The sequence below is a fragment of the Rhinolophus sinicus genome, linkage group LG03 (assembly GCF_036562045.2).
Source record: "Rhinolophus sinicus isolate RSC01 linkage group LG03, ASM3656204v1, whole genome shotgun sequence".
NCBI lineage: Eukaryota > Metazoa > Chordata > Mammalia > Chiroptera > Rhinolophidae > Rhinolophus > Rhinolophus sinicus.
In genome coordinates, this window is record NC_133753.1 from 93,665,623 (window position 1) to 93,679,469 (window position 13,847).

Sequence of the window (13,847 nt, forward strand, 5' to 3'; positions counted from 1 at the left end):
CTCCTGCACCCCCCGCATGAGCTTGGTCACCTGTGGTACGGTACCTGGCATTCAGCTCCGCGAGTACGGCGCGGATGTCAACGGTGCTAAAGCGGGTCTTCATGGTGGGGAACGAGTGTCACTACCGCAGTCGCCACCGCGGACTGCCAGACTCTATGCCGAGAGCCTTCTGCGCAGGCGCACTTGGAGGAAAGCTACGGTGGCGCAGAGGACCCAATATTCCCTGCAGCGAAAGTGTTCCCGTCGCTTGCCGGAAGAATTCGGTTGTCAAGTCACCGTCAGCTCGCTTTTTTGTTGTACCAAAACTATTCGAAATAGATCCAAACTATTCTCTTGAATAGTTTTCCTGGAAAGCTTACAGACCTGTGCGGTTACCTTGCTCTCTTGCATTTCGGGACTCACGCCGGCCTCCATAGGGACCCTGCTGGTCGTGACAATTTTCGAGGAACGAATCGAAGATTTACTCAGATGGACCGTCGGGTTCTGTGTTTAAGGGCAAAGATCCGTTTCCATTAGGTTACGTCCACGTGTAGAATTTTGAAAGGTAAGAAGCGGAACTGCTTCATTCACCCTACAATTATCCTCAACCATCAAGGAGAACCAGTCCCCCCAAAAGAGTTCCTATTGTGAGGGGTCTTGCTCTACGCAGGAGTGTTCCGTAGCGTCTTGCGGGATTCTCGAGCTTGGTATCTCTCGGCTCACCGCAGTCGCTGGTGTGCAACGGGGGCTCTACAAACCCTTGGCAACCTGAATATTCAAGTTCTAGATAATGAAGTAAGATAAAACCAAAAATAAGACAAGATTCATAGTGCAGTGGGGGAAAACGTGCAAGAATGTAGATACGGCTCCTTTTGTCAAGGCTCAAGGGACGGGGTCTCGCTATGTTGCCCAGGCTGGAGTGCAGTGGCTATTCACAGGCGCGATCCCACTACTGATCAGCACGGGAGCTTTGACCTGCTCCGTCTCCGACCTGGGCCGGTTCACCCCTCCTTAGGCAACCTGGTGGTCCCCCGCTCCCGGGAGGTCACCATATTGATGCCGAACTTAGTGCGGACACCCGATCGGCATAGCGCACTACAGCCCAGAACTCCTGGGCTCAAGCGATCCTCCAGCCTCAGCCTCCGGAGCAGCTGGGACTACAGGCGCGCGCCACCGCGCGGGGCAGCAAAGCCGGACTTGGGAGGATTGCGGAGCCTACTGGCTGGAAGTCCTAGCAACGAAAATTCCCACCAGCAGACGCAGCTCTAAGTGAAAAGGGCGCGGTTGTCACTTCAGAAGAAACCGAGAATTGTAGACGCTAAGGGAACTGCTGTAACATAACACATGTGGCACACTAGATCCTATGGAATAGTTCAAAATATGAAATAAACCATCTGGAGGGTTTAGGAAAGACGGGTAAGCCAAGTTGATTGCACTCCAAATTGTAAATGTGAGAGATCTAACATAAACAACATTCAAGTTCTTGTATTGGCTCTGAAGGTATTCCCAAAAGCATGCACACGAGTACATATTTTGCATAATAAAAGCAACCCATGTAAAAACGCCACATTGAAAGGGACAACACTCAGGTGCTACTTTCAACACAAAAACTGAAGTTCTTTATATAGCAAAACTCCCACTTTAGGACCCTAGACCGATAAGCTAGGATCAAGACGCTAATTTAAATTATATGTGGGACAGACAGTCAACCCATTGACGAACTCATGCAGTGCTTCTGCTGTGTCAAGGAAAATGGGCATCCGAAGAAAAATGCAAGCAAGTACCTAAGCGGGAGAGGTAGAGCAAGACAAGCGTAAAAGTAACAAGGGATCTTCACCATTTACTACTGAAGCCTATCATTTCTAGTGTTTTATTTCAGCATGGTATTCCTTATGAAGCTAAGAATTGAACTTGACCAACTTAAATAATAGTGGGATGATTAATTAAAATAGGGGCTATCTACACACATTTTATCTTTTTTATTTTTTAATTAAAGTTAACATTCAGTATTATTTTATATTAGTGTCGGGGTATGGCATAGTGGTTAGACATTTATATACTTTATGAAGTGATTCCCATGATTAGTCTAGTACCCACCCCACATTAAACATAATTATTACAATATTATCCAGTAAATTCTCTATGCTATATACTGTACATCCCTGTGACTGTTTTGTAACTACCAATTTGTACTTCTTAGTCCCTTCATTTTTTTCACCCAGCCCCCAAACCATCTGGCAGCCATCAGTCTGTTCTCTGTATCTATGAGTTTGTTTATGTTTACTTTGTTCATTTATTTTGTTTTTTAGATTCCATATGTATACAAGTAAAATCATATGGTATTTGTCTTCCTCTGTCAGATTTATTTCACTTAGCATAATACCTTCTAGGTCCATCCATGTTGTCGCAAATGGTAAGGTTCCATTCTTCTATATGGCTGCATAATACTCCATTGTATATATGCACCACTTCTTAATCCAGTCATCTATTGATTGGCACTTAGGTTGCTTCCATATCTCGGCTATTGTAAATGATGCTGAAATGAACATAGCAGTGCATATATCTTTGTAATGAGTGTTTTGGGTTTCTTTGGATATATACTCAGGAGTGGAATTGCTGGGTCATAAGGTAGTCCTATTTTTAATTTTTTGAGGAACCTCCATACTGTTTTCCATAGTGGCTGCACCAATTTGCAATCCCCCCAACAGTGCACAAGGGTTCCATTTTCTCCACATCCTCACCAATACTTGTTGTTTGTTGATTTATTGCTAATAAGCATTCTGGCAGGTGTGAGATCATATCTCATTGTGGTTTTAATTTGCATTTCTCTGATGATTAGTGATGTTGAGCATCTTTTCATATGCCTCTTAGCCATCTGTATGAGGTCTGACAATTAAGTTTATGAACTCATCCTAGAAAAAGTGCTACATACCTCATCACTGAATATCACTATGGTCACCTTCAAAGTACTCCCCTTGGGAAGCTATGCACTGATGCCATCACCTAGTTCACCCTTCAAAGCAATTTTGGAACTCTTTTTCTGTAATAGTCATCAGAGCTGTCATCATATTACCCTTGATGTCCTGAATGTCATCAAAATGTCTTCCTTTCAATATTTCCTTTATCTTCGGGTAAAAAAAGAAGTCATTGAGGGCCATATCAAGTGAGTAGGGAGGGTGTTCCAATACAGTTATTTGTTTACTGGCCAAAAACTCCCTCACAGACAGTGCCGTGTGAGCTGGTGCATTGTATTGATGCAAGAGACATGAATTGTTAGTGAAAAGTTCAGGTCGTTTTTGTCTAACTTTTTCACACAGCCTTTTCAGCACTTCCAAATAGTAAACTTGGTTAACTGTTTGTCCAGTTGCTACAAATTCATAATGAATAATCCCTCTGATATCAAAAAAGGTTAGCAACATCATTTTGACTCTTGTTTGTACTAATGGAACTTTTTTGGTTGTGGAGAATTGGCTGATTTCCATTGTGCATTTTGTTTCAGGGTCATATCAGTACACCCAAGGTTCATCACCAGTGATAACATGGCCCAAAACGTTATCTTGCCTCTCCAAAAGGTCTTGACAAACTTCGACTATCCTTTGCTTTTGTTCATTGGTGAGATCCTTCGGGACCATTTTTACACACACCTTTCTCATGCCAAGATTTTCAGTTAAGATTTTCCTGTTTCTCTATCAACGTTTACTTGATCTCTTAGGCTTCTCACAGTCAGCCAACAATTTTGACGCACAATTCGATGAATTTTTGCAATGTTTTTGTCAGTTCTGCTCATTACTGGCCCCCTGACATCTCTTCATTAGTGTCGCATTCTCTCCCCTCAGAAAAACATTTAATCCATTAGTCCACTGCCATTTTCTTCATGGCATTATCCCCATTAACTTTGACTAAAATGTCCCTGATTTCACTTCCACTCTTGCCAAATTTAACAAGAAATTTAATGTTTGTACGTTGTGCTAATTTAAGCTCAGACATTCTCGCAACGGCACACGAAAACACGCAGCAACAATAATGAATGCCATTCAGCAAGACACCACCACACATCGATACAAACATAGCTGTGAGATATTGATATGCCAAGGTTATGAAACCTTACCAGCTACTTGTACAGTGCTGCCAATGTAAGCGCATGGTGGCAAGTTTGCGATTTTAATTGTCAGACCTCGTAGCAATGTCTTTTTCTCCATCTCTGTTAATAAAGACCACCAGAAGCAGTTTGCTTCCAGCTGGCAAAGCCAGCTACACTTTCACTGTTGTACTTCAGGAGTATCAACTCTCCAGCCCTATATCATAATGAGTTTCACAGGGGTCTTGATCACCTTTCCCTTCTACAAGATATCACACTGGTCCGTACATTGATAACATTGTGATGATTCGACCTAGTGAGCAAGAAGTAGCAACTACTCTAGACTTACTGGTAAAACATGGTGTGTCCCGGGGAGGAAATAATCTGACAAGAATTCAGAGACCTACCTCAGTGAAATATCTAGGAGTCCAGTGGTGTGGGATATGTCAACATATCTCTTTTAATGTGAAAGATACATTATTGTATCTGGGCTTACAACCAAAAAAGAGGCACAATGCCTAGTAGACCCCTTTGAATTTTGGAGACAACATATTCCTCACGTGGGTGTGCTACTCCAGCCCGTTTACCAAGGGACCCAAAAAGCTGCTAGTCTGAGTAGGGTCCACATCAAGAGAAGGCTCTGCAACTGATCCAGGCTGCCACGCAAGCTGCTTTGCCGCTTGGGCCACATGGCCCAGCAGAACCAGTGGTGCTTGAAGTGCTAGTGGCACATAGGGATGCTGTTTGGAGACTTCGGCAGGTCACTATAGGTGAATCACAGGGCAGGCCCTTGAAATTTTGGAGCAAAGCCCTGCCAACCTCTGTAGATAACTACTCTCTGTTTTAAGAAACAGCTTTGGGCCTGCTACTGGGCCTCAGTAGAGACTGAATGCTTAGCCATAGGTCACCAAGTTACCATGAGACCCTGAGCCACCAAGTTGGGGAAGCACAGTAGCACTCCATCATCAAATGGAAGAAGTGGTATATATGAGACTGGGCTCAAGCAGGCCCTGAAGGACAAATAAGTTTCATGGGGAAGTGGCCCAAAGCCATGCTCCCCACTCCTACTATAGTACCTTCTCTTTCCCGGCCTGCCACTGTGGCCTCATGGGAGTTCCCTATGATCAGTTGACCGGGAGAGAAGACTTGGGCCTGACGTATACATGATTCTGTGGATATGTGAACATCGCCTGGAAATGGACAGCTGCAGCACTATAGCCCCTTTCTGGGACCTCCCTGAAAGACAGTGGTGAAGGGAAATCCTCCCAGTGGGCAGAACTTCCAGCACTGCACCTGGTTGTTCATTTTGCTAGAAAGATGAAGTGACCAGCCATGCGATTATATACCAGTTCATGGGCTGTGGCCAATGGCTTGTCTGGATGGCTAGGGACTTGGAAGAAACATGATTTGAAAATTGATGATAATGAAATCTGGGGGAAGAGGTATGTAGATAGCTCTCTCTGAATGGATGAAAAATGTGAAGATATTTGTGTCCTATGTGAATGCTCACCACAGGGTGGCCTCGGCAGAGGAGGATTTTAATAACCAAGTGTTTAGGCTGACCAACCTGTCTGTGGATGCCAGTCAGCTTCCTCCCTCAGCCACCTCTATTATCCAATGGGCTCATGGACAAAATGGCCATAGTAGCAGGGAGGAAGGTTGTACATGGGCTCAGCAACATGAACTTCCACTCACCAAGGCAGACCTGGCTGCAGCCAGTGCTGAGTCTTGGATATGGCATCAAGCCAGCTACTGGTGGCAGGTTGGTTACACTGGATCACTCCACCCTGGAAGGGGCAGGGTTTTGTTCTTACTGGAATAGACATTTACTCCGGGTACGGATTTGCTTTCCCTGCCCAAACTATCCATAGACTTAAAAAATGCCTTTTTCACCACCATAGTATTCCACACAGCATTGCTTCTGATCAAGAAACTCACTGCACAGCAAATGAAGTGCATCAGATGGCCCAGGCTCACGGAATCCACTGGCTTTACCATTTCCTCCACCATCCTAAAGCAGCTGGCTTTACAGAATGGTGAAATCGCCTTTAGAAGACTCAGTTACAACACCAGCTAGGTGGCAATACTTTGCAGGGCTGAAGCAAAGTTCTCCAGGAGGCTATCTGTGCTCTGAATAAGCGTCCAGTATATGGTGCTATTTCTCCCATAGCCAACATTAATGAGTCCAGGAATCAAGGGGTAGAAATGCGAGTGGCACCTCTTACTTTTTATTACCACCAGTGACTCACTAGCAAAACTTGCTTCCTGTCCCTCACAGTCTTATAATCTGCTGGCCTAAAGGTCTTAGTTCTAAAGGGAGGAATGCTTCCACCAGGAGGCATAATAACGATTCAGTTGAACTGGAGGTTTTGACTGCTGCCTCGTCACTCAGGCTCCTCATGACCGTGAATCAACAGGCAAAGAAGGGAGTTACTGAGCTGGCTGGGGGGATGGGTCCTGACTCCCAAGGAGAAATTGGACTGCCACTCCACAGGGGAGATGAGGAAGAGCATGTCTGTAGATCTCTTAGGGCATCTCATAGCATTACCGTGCCCTGAGATTAAAGTCAGTGCAAAACTACAACAACCGAATCCAGACAGGAATACTGATTGATGGCTCAGACCCTTCAGGAAGGAAGGTTTGGTTCACTCCACCAGTTAAAGAACCTTGACCAGTTGAGGTGATTGCTGAAGGCAAAGGGAATAGGGAATGGGTAGTGGAAGAAGGTGGTTATTAAGTAATAGGTACAACTACATGACCAATTATAGAAGCAAGGACTATAATTGAGTCGTCTTTATTTTGTTACAAATAGATTTGTCTGTATTTGTGTGTGTATTTTGATATGTACATACCAAGTAAATATCTTTGTTTTCTTTTATCCTCTTATATAACATAAGATGTAATGACTTTCTATCATAGTATTTAAGTGTTGCTCGTTCTGCACCATAGTACTTAAGTTATGGGATATCAAGAAGAGCAAACATCATCCAAGGACTTTGCATCCTCTTCTGGGGACAGCGTTAGTGCCTTTTTAGTTGTACACAGGATAGTTATGTCATGTTAGGCAGAAGTATGACCTTGTTGTTGTCATTATTTGAAAATTAAGTATGGTTTAAGAAGAGGCCTGTGGGAGTCTAGTGTCATGGGGTGGACTCGTGATGGTTAATTTTATGTGTCAACTTGGTTGGGTCACAGTGTCTAGATATTTGGTCAAACATTATTTTTATTGTTTGTTGTTTATTTGTATAGTGAATTAAACACTTTAGTTTTTTTCTGAACTAATATTTTCCAATTATTTTATTGTGGTAAAATACACATTATAGAAAATTTACCAACTTAATTATTTTAAGTGTACTCTTCAGTGGTATTAAACACATTAATAATATTGTACAACCATTATCACCATCCATCTCCATAGCTGTTTTCTTCTTGTAAACTTGAAACTCTATACCCATTAAACAATAACTTCAATTCCCTCTCCCCAGATTCTGGCAACCTCCAATTCACTGTCTACCTGTATAATTTTGACTATTTTGAGTATCTCATATACAGTGTTTGTGGAATCAGACCATGTTTGTCGTTTTGTGATGGGTTTATTTCACTTAGCATAATGTCCTCAAGGCTCACCCATGCTGTAGCATATATTAGAATTTCCTTCCTTTTAAAGGCTGAAATTATTTCATTGTATGTGTATACCACATTTTGTTTATCCATTCATCCATCAATAGACACTGGAGTTGCTTCCACATTTTAGCAATTGTGAATAATGCTGCTGTGAACATGGGTGTACAGATATCTCTTGAAGACCCTGTTTTAAATTCTTGTAGGCATATACCTAGAAATGGAATTGTTGGATCATATGGTAATTCTATTTTTTTTAACTTTTTGAGGAACCACCATATTGTTTTCTACATGGCTGCACCACTTTATGTTTCCACCAAAAATGCACAAGTGTTCCAATTTTTCTACATCCTCACCAACACTTCTTATTTTCTGTTTTTTAAAAAATATCTATATTAGCCATCCTACTAGGTGTGAAGTAATATCTTGTTTTAGTTTTAATTTCCATTTCCCTAATGATCAGTGAAGTAGAGCAGCTTTTTGTGTGCTTATTGGACATTTGAATATCTTCTTTGGAGAGATATCTAGTCAAGACCTTTGAAGCAGAAATTTCTAATTTTCCCCATATATGCAGTTGCTTTGGATGGCCTAGTCTTTAATTTCTGGCTCCCAAAACGGGCAAAAGAAAAAAAAATAAGATGGGGAAAAAAAAGGGTGCTAGCCCATTCAATCCCCTGGAAGTTACTTCAGCTGAAGGGGCAGGGGCTTCCAACTATGGTGGGACATGCAGCAGTAATGACCATCTGCCTCTTTGTCTGCACCTCTGTGACCAGAAGCAGCAATTTGGAAAACAGAGTCCCTTGTGCCTAGTCTGCCTCCCAAAAGCGGTGTACAAGCTGCTCCAGGAACAGGTATACAGCTACCTGCCACAGAGCTATGAATTGGGGATGGGTGGCTGCTACTGTGTTGAGAGCTGAAATGGAGAGAAATTAACTGCAATTTACCCTCTAGTCCTTTTCCTGGAAGCTGCAAGCCTTCAAAAGACTCCAGAATTGCCAAATAGTTACATCAAACTAATTCCTCAGGTGTAATTGTTGTCTAAGTGGAGAGACAGATTCCTTGTGCTTTCTACTCTGCCATCTTCCCAAGACCCTCTCCTTCTGAACTAATTTTAAGCCTTTTTTGTTTGTGGTCACTGAAGTCTGTTCCATTACATTAATGTGGCCCACTAATGGTTTGACAGAGATTTCCTTAAATGGTAGAACCAACCAACCAACCACACAAACAAACAAAAGAACACTCCCTCTCTTTGCAGATTGGGCTCAGTTGGGGCTCTTCTTCATTAGCCTAGAAGTTTGTAACTCTGCATTAGCTTTCACTTGCTTCTTGCTCAGACCCTGAAGGTCAGCCAGATGTGAGAACCTAAGGTCTTCTCTGAGCATTCTCTCTGCGCTATGCATGTGTTTGAGCTTCTGGATTCTCTGGAATATAACAGCGCTTTTCATAGCCCTAATTCCCCCAAATAGTTCCTTCTCCAGCTTCTTTCTTCCCAGGCTTTTTTGTCTGTTTCTTGCCTCAACTGTTACCTCTTGCCCCAGGTGGCAGCAGCTAATACAAATACATTTACCTTTAAGTGCTTTCAACAAATGATACTCATGAAGCCTCCCCATTCCCGGAAGAGCCCCTATGTACAGAAAACAAAGGCTGTCAGTCTTGAGCTGATTCCCTAAGAAGCTCAAAATACACAAGTCCAGTCCTTTGAGAATTATGCCTGTGATGCCCCTCCTGCTGCCAGCATCTTGCACATGGAATGTGAGCTGCTGTCTTCAAGGCCACGGGGAACTGAGGAGTAGGGAATGGTGACCAGGAAAATGAAAATGCCGCAGAGCTGTAGTACTGGAATTATGCAGTTTTTTCTTCATTAAACATTTCCCTCGTGGTTGTAAGGTTTTGATTAGAATCTAAAATTCTGAAAAAGCTGATTCTGACAGGTTTTCCCCCCAGCTTTTGACAACTTATTTGTTGCTTCTGAGAAGGACAGAGCCGAGGAGTTCTCTATTCCACCATAGTCCAAGCTGCCAAACTTTCACAAGGTGTGTTTATTCATGCATTTATTTATTCAATAGCCGTAAATTGAGCCCTAGGCATTGTTTTATATTGGGTAATTTAGTTTCTTATAAGCTCAGCATCAGGCAAAGAACACTCCAACTTTATCAACAGAAGTTTGGAATTTAGAATGAAAAATGAGATATTCCAGTCCTATGTTTAGATGAGAAACCAGAGGTAGAATACTATGTTCTGTACTGGAGATCATACTTTCCAAGAAAGATATATGAGTTTAAACTGGACAAAACAAAGGTGAAGTGAGATTGAAATCATGTAATGTGAGAAATGGTTGAGGTGTGGATGGGCAGAAATGATGTGTTATTTGTAACCCCAAAGGTTAAAGCTAGTACTTATGAGAGGATTTTCAGGGAAATGAATCAAGTCTTACTACAAAGAAAAAACTGCCTATCAGTCAAGACTGTTCGAAGAAGGAATAGCTATTTGGGGATGCAAACATAGGTGGTAAAGTCATAACGAATAAGAAGATAATGGCACAAAGTCAAAGTAGTGGTTATGTTTAGAAGGGAAGGTTATTTGTATATGGGCTTCCAGGACACTAGCAAGTTCTGTTTCTAGATATCAGTTATATAGTAGTTCACTTTATAAATCACTAAAACTTTACATTCCATGTATGTCTTTCATATGTATCACACATCTCACAAAAGTGAAAAACAAAACAAAAAGTTGAAGGATAGATATGTGTGGCGGGGGATTAGAAATGGCCACAAATTCTTTAACGCCCAAAGGATAGGTTCTGTTCCCCTCCCGCCTTTGAGTCGAGACTACCTTGTGACTGCGTTGACTAATGAAGTACAGCAGACAGAAGGGATGCTATACTATTAGGTTGGTGCAAACGTACTTGCGGTTTTTGCAATTATTTTTAACCTTTTCAACCGCAATTACTTTTGCACTAACCTAATATTTCTTGCTCTAGCCTTTAAGAGGACTGGTAGCTTCCAACGTGGTCTCTTGAAGCCTGAGTCACTGTGTAAGAAGTCTCACAACCAGCCACAGAGAGGACTTGAGACAACGTGGAGACTGAGATGGGCCTTACTGAGTGCAGTTTTACAGCAAGGCTGTCAAGGCACCAAACACGTGAATTCAGTTATCGTGGACCCTCCAGCTTAGACTAGCCATCAGCTGCAGACCACCAAGTGACCGCAGTCAATATCACCTGAAGCAGAATTGTCCAGCAGAGTTTTGCCCAAATTCCTGATCCTCAATATAATATAATGGTTATTTCAAAGCAGTAAGTTTTGGAGTAGTTTGTTATACATTGTCTTTGTTCTTTCAGGCTGCTATAACAAAACATGCCACAGATGGGATGGCTTAAACAATAAGCATTTATTTCTCACAGTCTGGAGACTGAGAATCCAAGATCAAGGGGCCTGCAGATTTGGTGTCTGGTGAACGCCTGCTTTCTGCTTCATAAACAGCTGTCTTGTTGATCTATCCTCACGTGGTAGAAGGGACAAGGGAGCTCTCTGGGGTGTCTAATCCCATTCATGAGGACGCCACCACCTTCATGACTCCACCACCTTCCAAAGGTTCCACCTCCAAACACCATCACAGTGGGGATTAGGTTGGGGAACACAAACACTGATTCTATAGTATATATAATAGATAACACAAACAATAGGCAAATTTACACAAAAAAATCGAGAAAGAATGCAAGCGTTCTAATATTAATGGTAAACAAGAGAGTTAAGAACCAAAAGCATTGTTTTGTAGAGACAGTGTTTTTTTTAAAATCAGTGATGTATGTACTCTAAAGATCAAAGAGTTGTAAGCATTCATGTGAATATTTATACAATTTTAGGATGGCTGAGACCCTTCAAAGGAAAACACCAAAAGTAAAAACCATAAAAGATAAGACTGAGATCTGAATACATAAAATTTTATGAATGCATAAAACTTTAAAGTCTCTTCATGTCAAAAATATTCTGCCATTAACATGATTACAGGCTTAAAAAATATGGTTAACTTCATGATATACTGAACTTCTTTCATGGATGTGGTAGGAAATTGTAAAGTGTACTTGGTGGGTGGTTGAAACAGGCTTTCTCTAATGATATTGAGTAAATGCCAAACAAAGTACACTTGTAAAGATGGTCTTCTGAAAACCATGCTTTAACTCAGGACAGAGTTTTTGTTATTGCAGATTTCAGGCATTCAGGCAAGCTAAAGAATTAACTGTACTTGGCAGGGCATCATGACAACCCTTAATCATACCTTACATGGCTCATTTAAAAATGATTGTTGTTACCCCTCCCTCCGTAGATCAGAAGCTCTGCAAAGGCAATGGCTTCTCTATATTATTTCTGCTTATCTAGTATCAACATGGGATCTGGTAAATATTTGGCATGTAAACATGTTTTTAAATGAATGGATAGATAGATGAATGGATAGATGAATTGTTAAAATATTATGGTTTGAACACAAACACACACACACACACACACACACACACACACACACACACACACACGGGAGGGGATAAGTATTGACCCTGAAAACTTGTTCAATATGAAGTTTTAAAAAAGTACGAGCATAGTGAGGAAGTTATTGGAATGATTTCTTTCTGACCTCATAGGGTTTTTTCAGCTACAGACTAACCTCGACACCTCTCATATATTCATTTGCTACTGCTACTGTAACAAATTACCATAAATTCAGTGCCTTAAGCTACACAAATTTATTGTGTAACAGTAATGAAGTCCAGGAAGTTCCAAATGGGTCAGCAGGACGGCATTCTTTTTGGAGGCCTGAGGGGAGAATATGTTTGTTTCCTTGCGTTTTCCAGTTTCCAAAAGCTGTACACATTCCTTGGTTGGTGACCCTGCATGACTCCAGTATTTGTTTCCAGGACACATCCTGTCTGACTCTGACCCTCTTACCTCCCTCTTATAAGTATCATTGTAATTACATTGTGCCCACTGGGATAAACTAGGATAATCTCCCCATCTCAAGATCCCTAATTTCCTCACTTCTGTAAACCCCTTTGACCATGTAAAGTAGGTATTATAGGTTCCCGACACTAGGATGTACCTATCATTGGGGGAGAGCACAATATTCTGCCTACCACACCGCAGCTCCACAAAGCTGACTTCTAAAGGTGGTGGAAAAGCCTGAAGGTGGGTAGGAATCTCAGCTCTAACAGAAGCAGCTACTTAAATGCACTCTACCACTATAGCTAAGTCATTCTGGGCCAAATTCAGGGATCTGTTTAGTAAAAAAACATGACATGCCCAAAGTGTTTTGCCTCTTATTTTTTTGGGTGGAATAGGGTAAAAATTTAAAAAGTGAAAAGCATGTCCACGTATTTTTATTTAGTGAAAATACATTGATTTGGAGGTGACTTGAATTCTTGAAAAAGTTGTCCTGAGGAATTGGAGTAGGATTTATTCCATGTGGTTGTAGAAGGCAGACCCAGAAGCAACCACGTTTTATGGAAGTTATCCATTTAATTGAAGGAGGGACTTTTTTAAAAAAACAGATGTTTGTTCAAATGGAATGAGTCACCTTAACAAAATTGAAGTAGCTTTATGAAAAGCTTACGACATTGTCCCCTTTATTTTACAAATAGTGAAAATCTTCTTGGATCCTTTAAATCCCCAATAGATTATTAGATGAATGTCAAGACTGATGTGAATGTGTGATCAATTTCCACTGCTCCTAAAATGCCTGAATTTAAAAGGGAACCCTCTAAGATAGTTCTTTCGTAAAGATGGAATTACTACCATAGACCACCAAGAATGGACAATTTGACAGATTTTGTTCTTCCATACATTATTCACCTATTTGTTTTAAAAAGGAGGTAAGGATTCAAGACTTTCTCAATATGGCTCAGCGAAGCGCATTGAAGCTTTGCTGAACACTGGGTTCAAGATCCATCCTTACCGGGTCCTCCAACCTCCTTGCACTTTAATTCTGTCTCCTACGTTAGTGGTATGCAAGCAGAGAGACAAGGGTGACAGCATTCTGCCGCACTGGCCCCTCACTTCTGCTGTCACCGGGCGTCTGGGTTCCCTTTAGGTTGTTTTTCCCCCTCCGAGGAGGGAGTAGCCGGGGCCCAGTCGGAAGGTCAGCACCCTCCGTAAATCCGCAGAATTTAAATATTCCG

The 13,847-nt window shown here is 41.8% G+C and overlaps 1 protein-coding gene and 1 pseudogene across 1 annotated transcript in view; one reads left to right on the top strand and one right to left on the bottom strand.

The window, feature by feature from the left end:
- The window catches only part of NEMF (nuclear export mediator factor), a 50,769-nt gene extending 49,894 nt beyond the window's left edge, over window positions 1-875 (bottom strand). Inside the window, exon 1 of the mRNA XM_019735957.2 lies at window positions 45-875. Within this exon, the coding sequence (XP_019591516.2) occupies window positions 45-103 (59 nt within the window). The 5' untranslated portion in view covers window positions 104-875. The remainder of the gene's footprint in view (window positions 1-44) is intronic.
- An 828-nt stretch (window positions 876-1,703) lies between these two features.
- LOC141570771 (uncharacterized) lies at window positions 1,704-6,301 on the top strand (annotated as a pseudogene).
- Window positions 6,302-13,847: the final 7,546 nt, after the last annotated feature.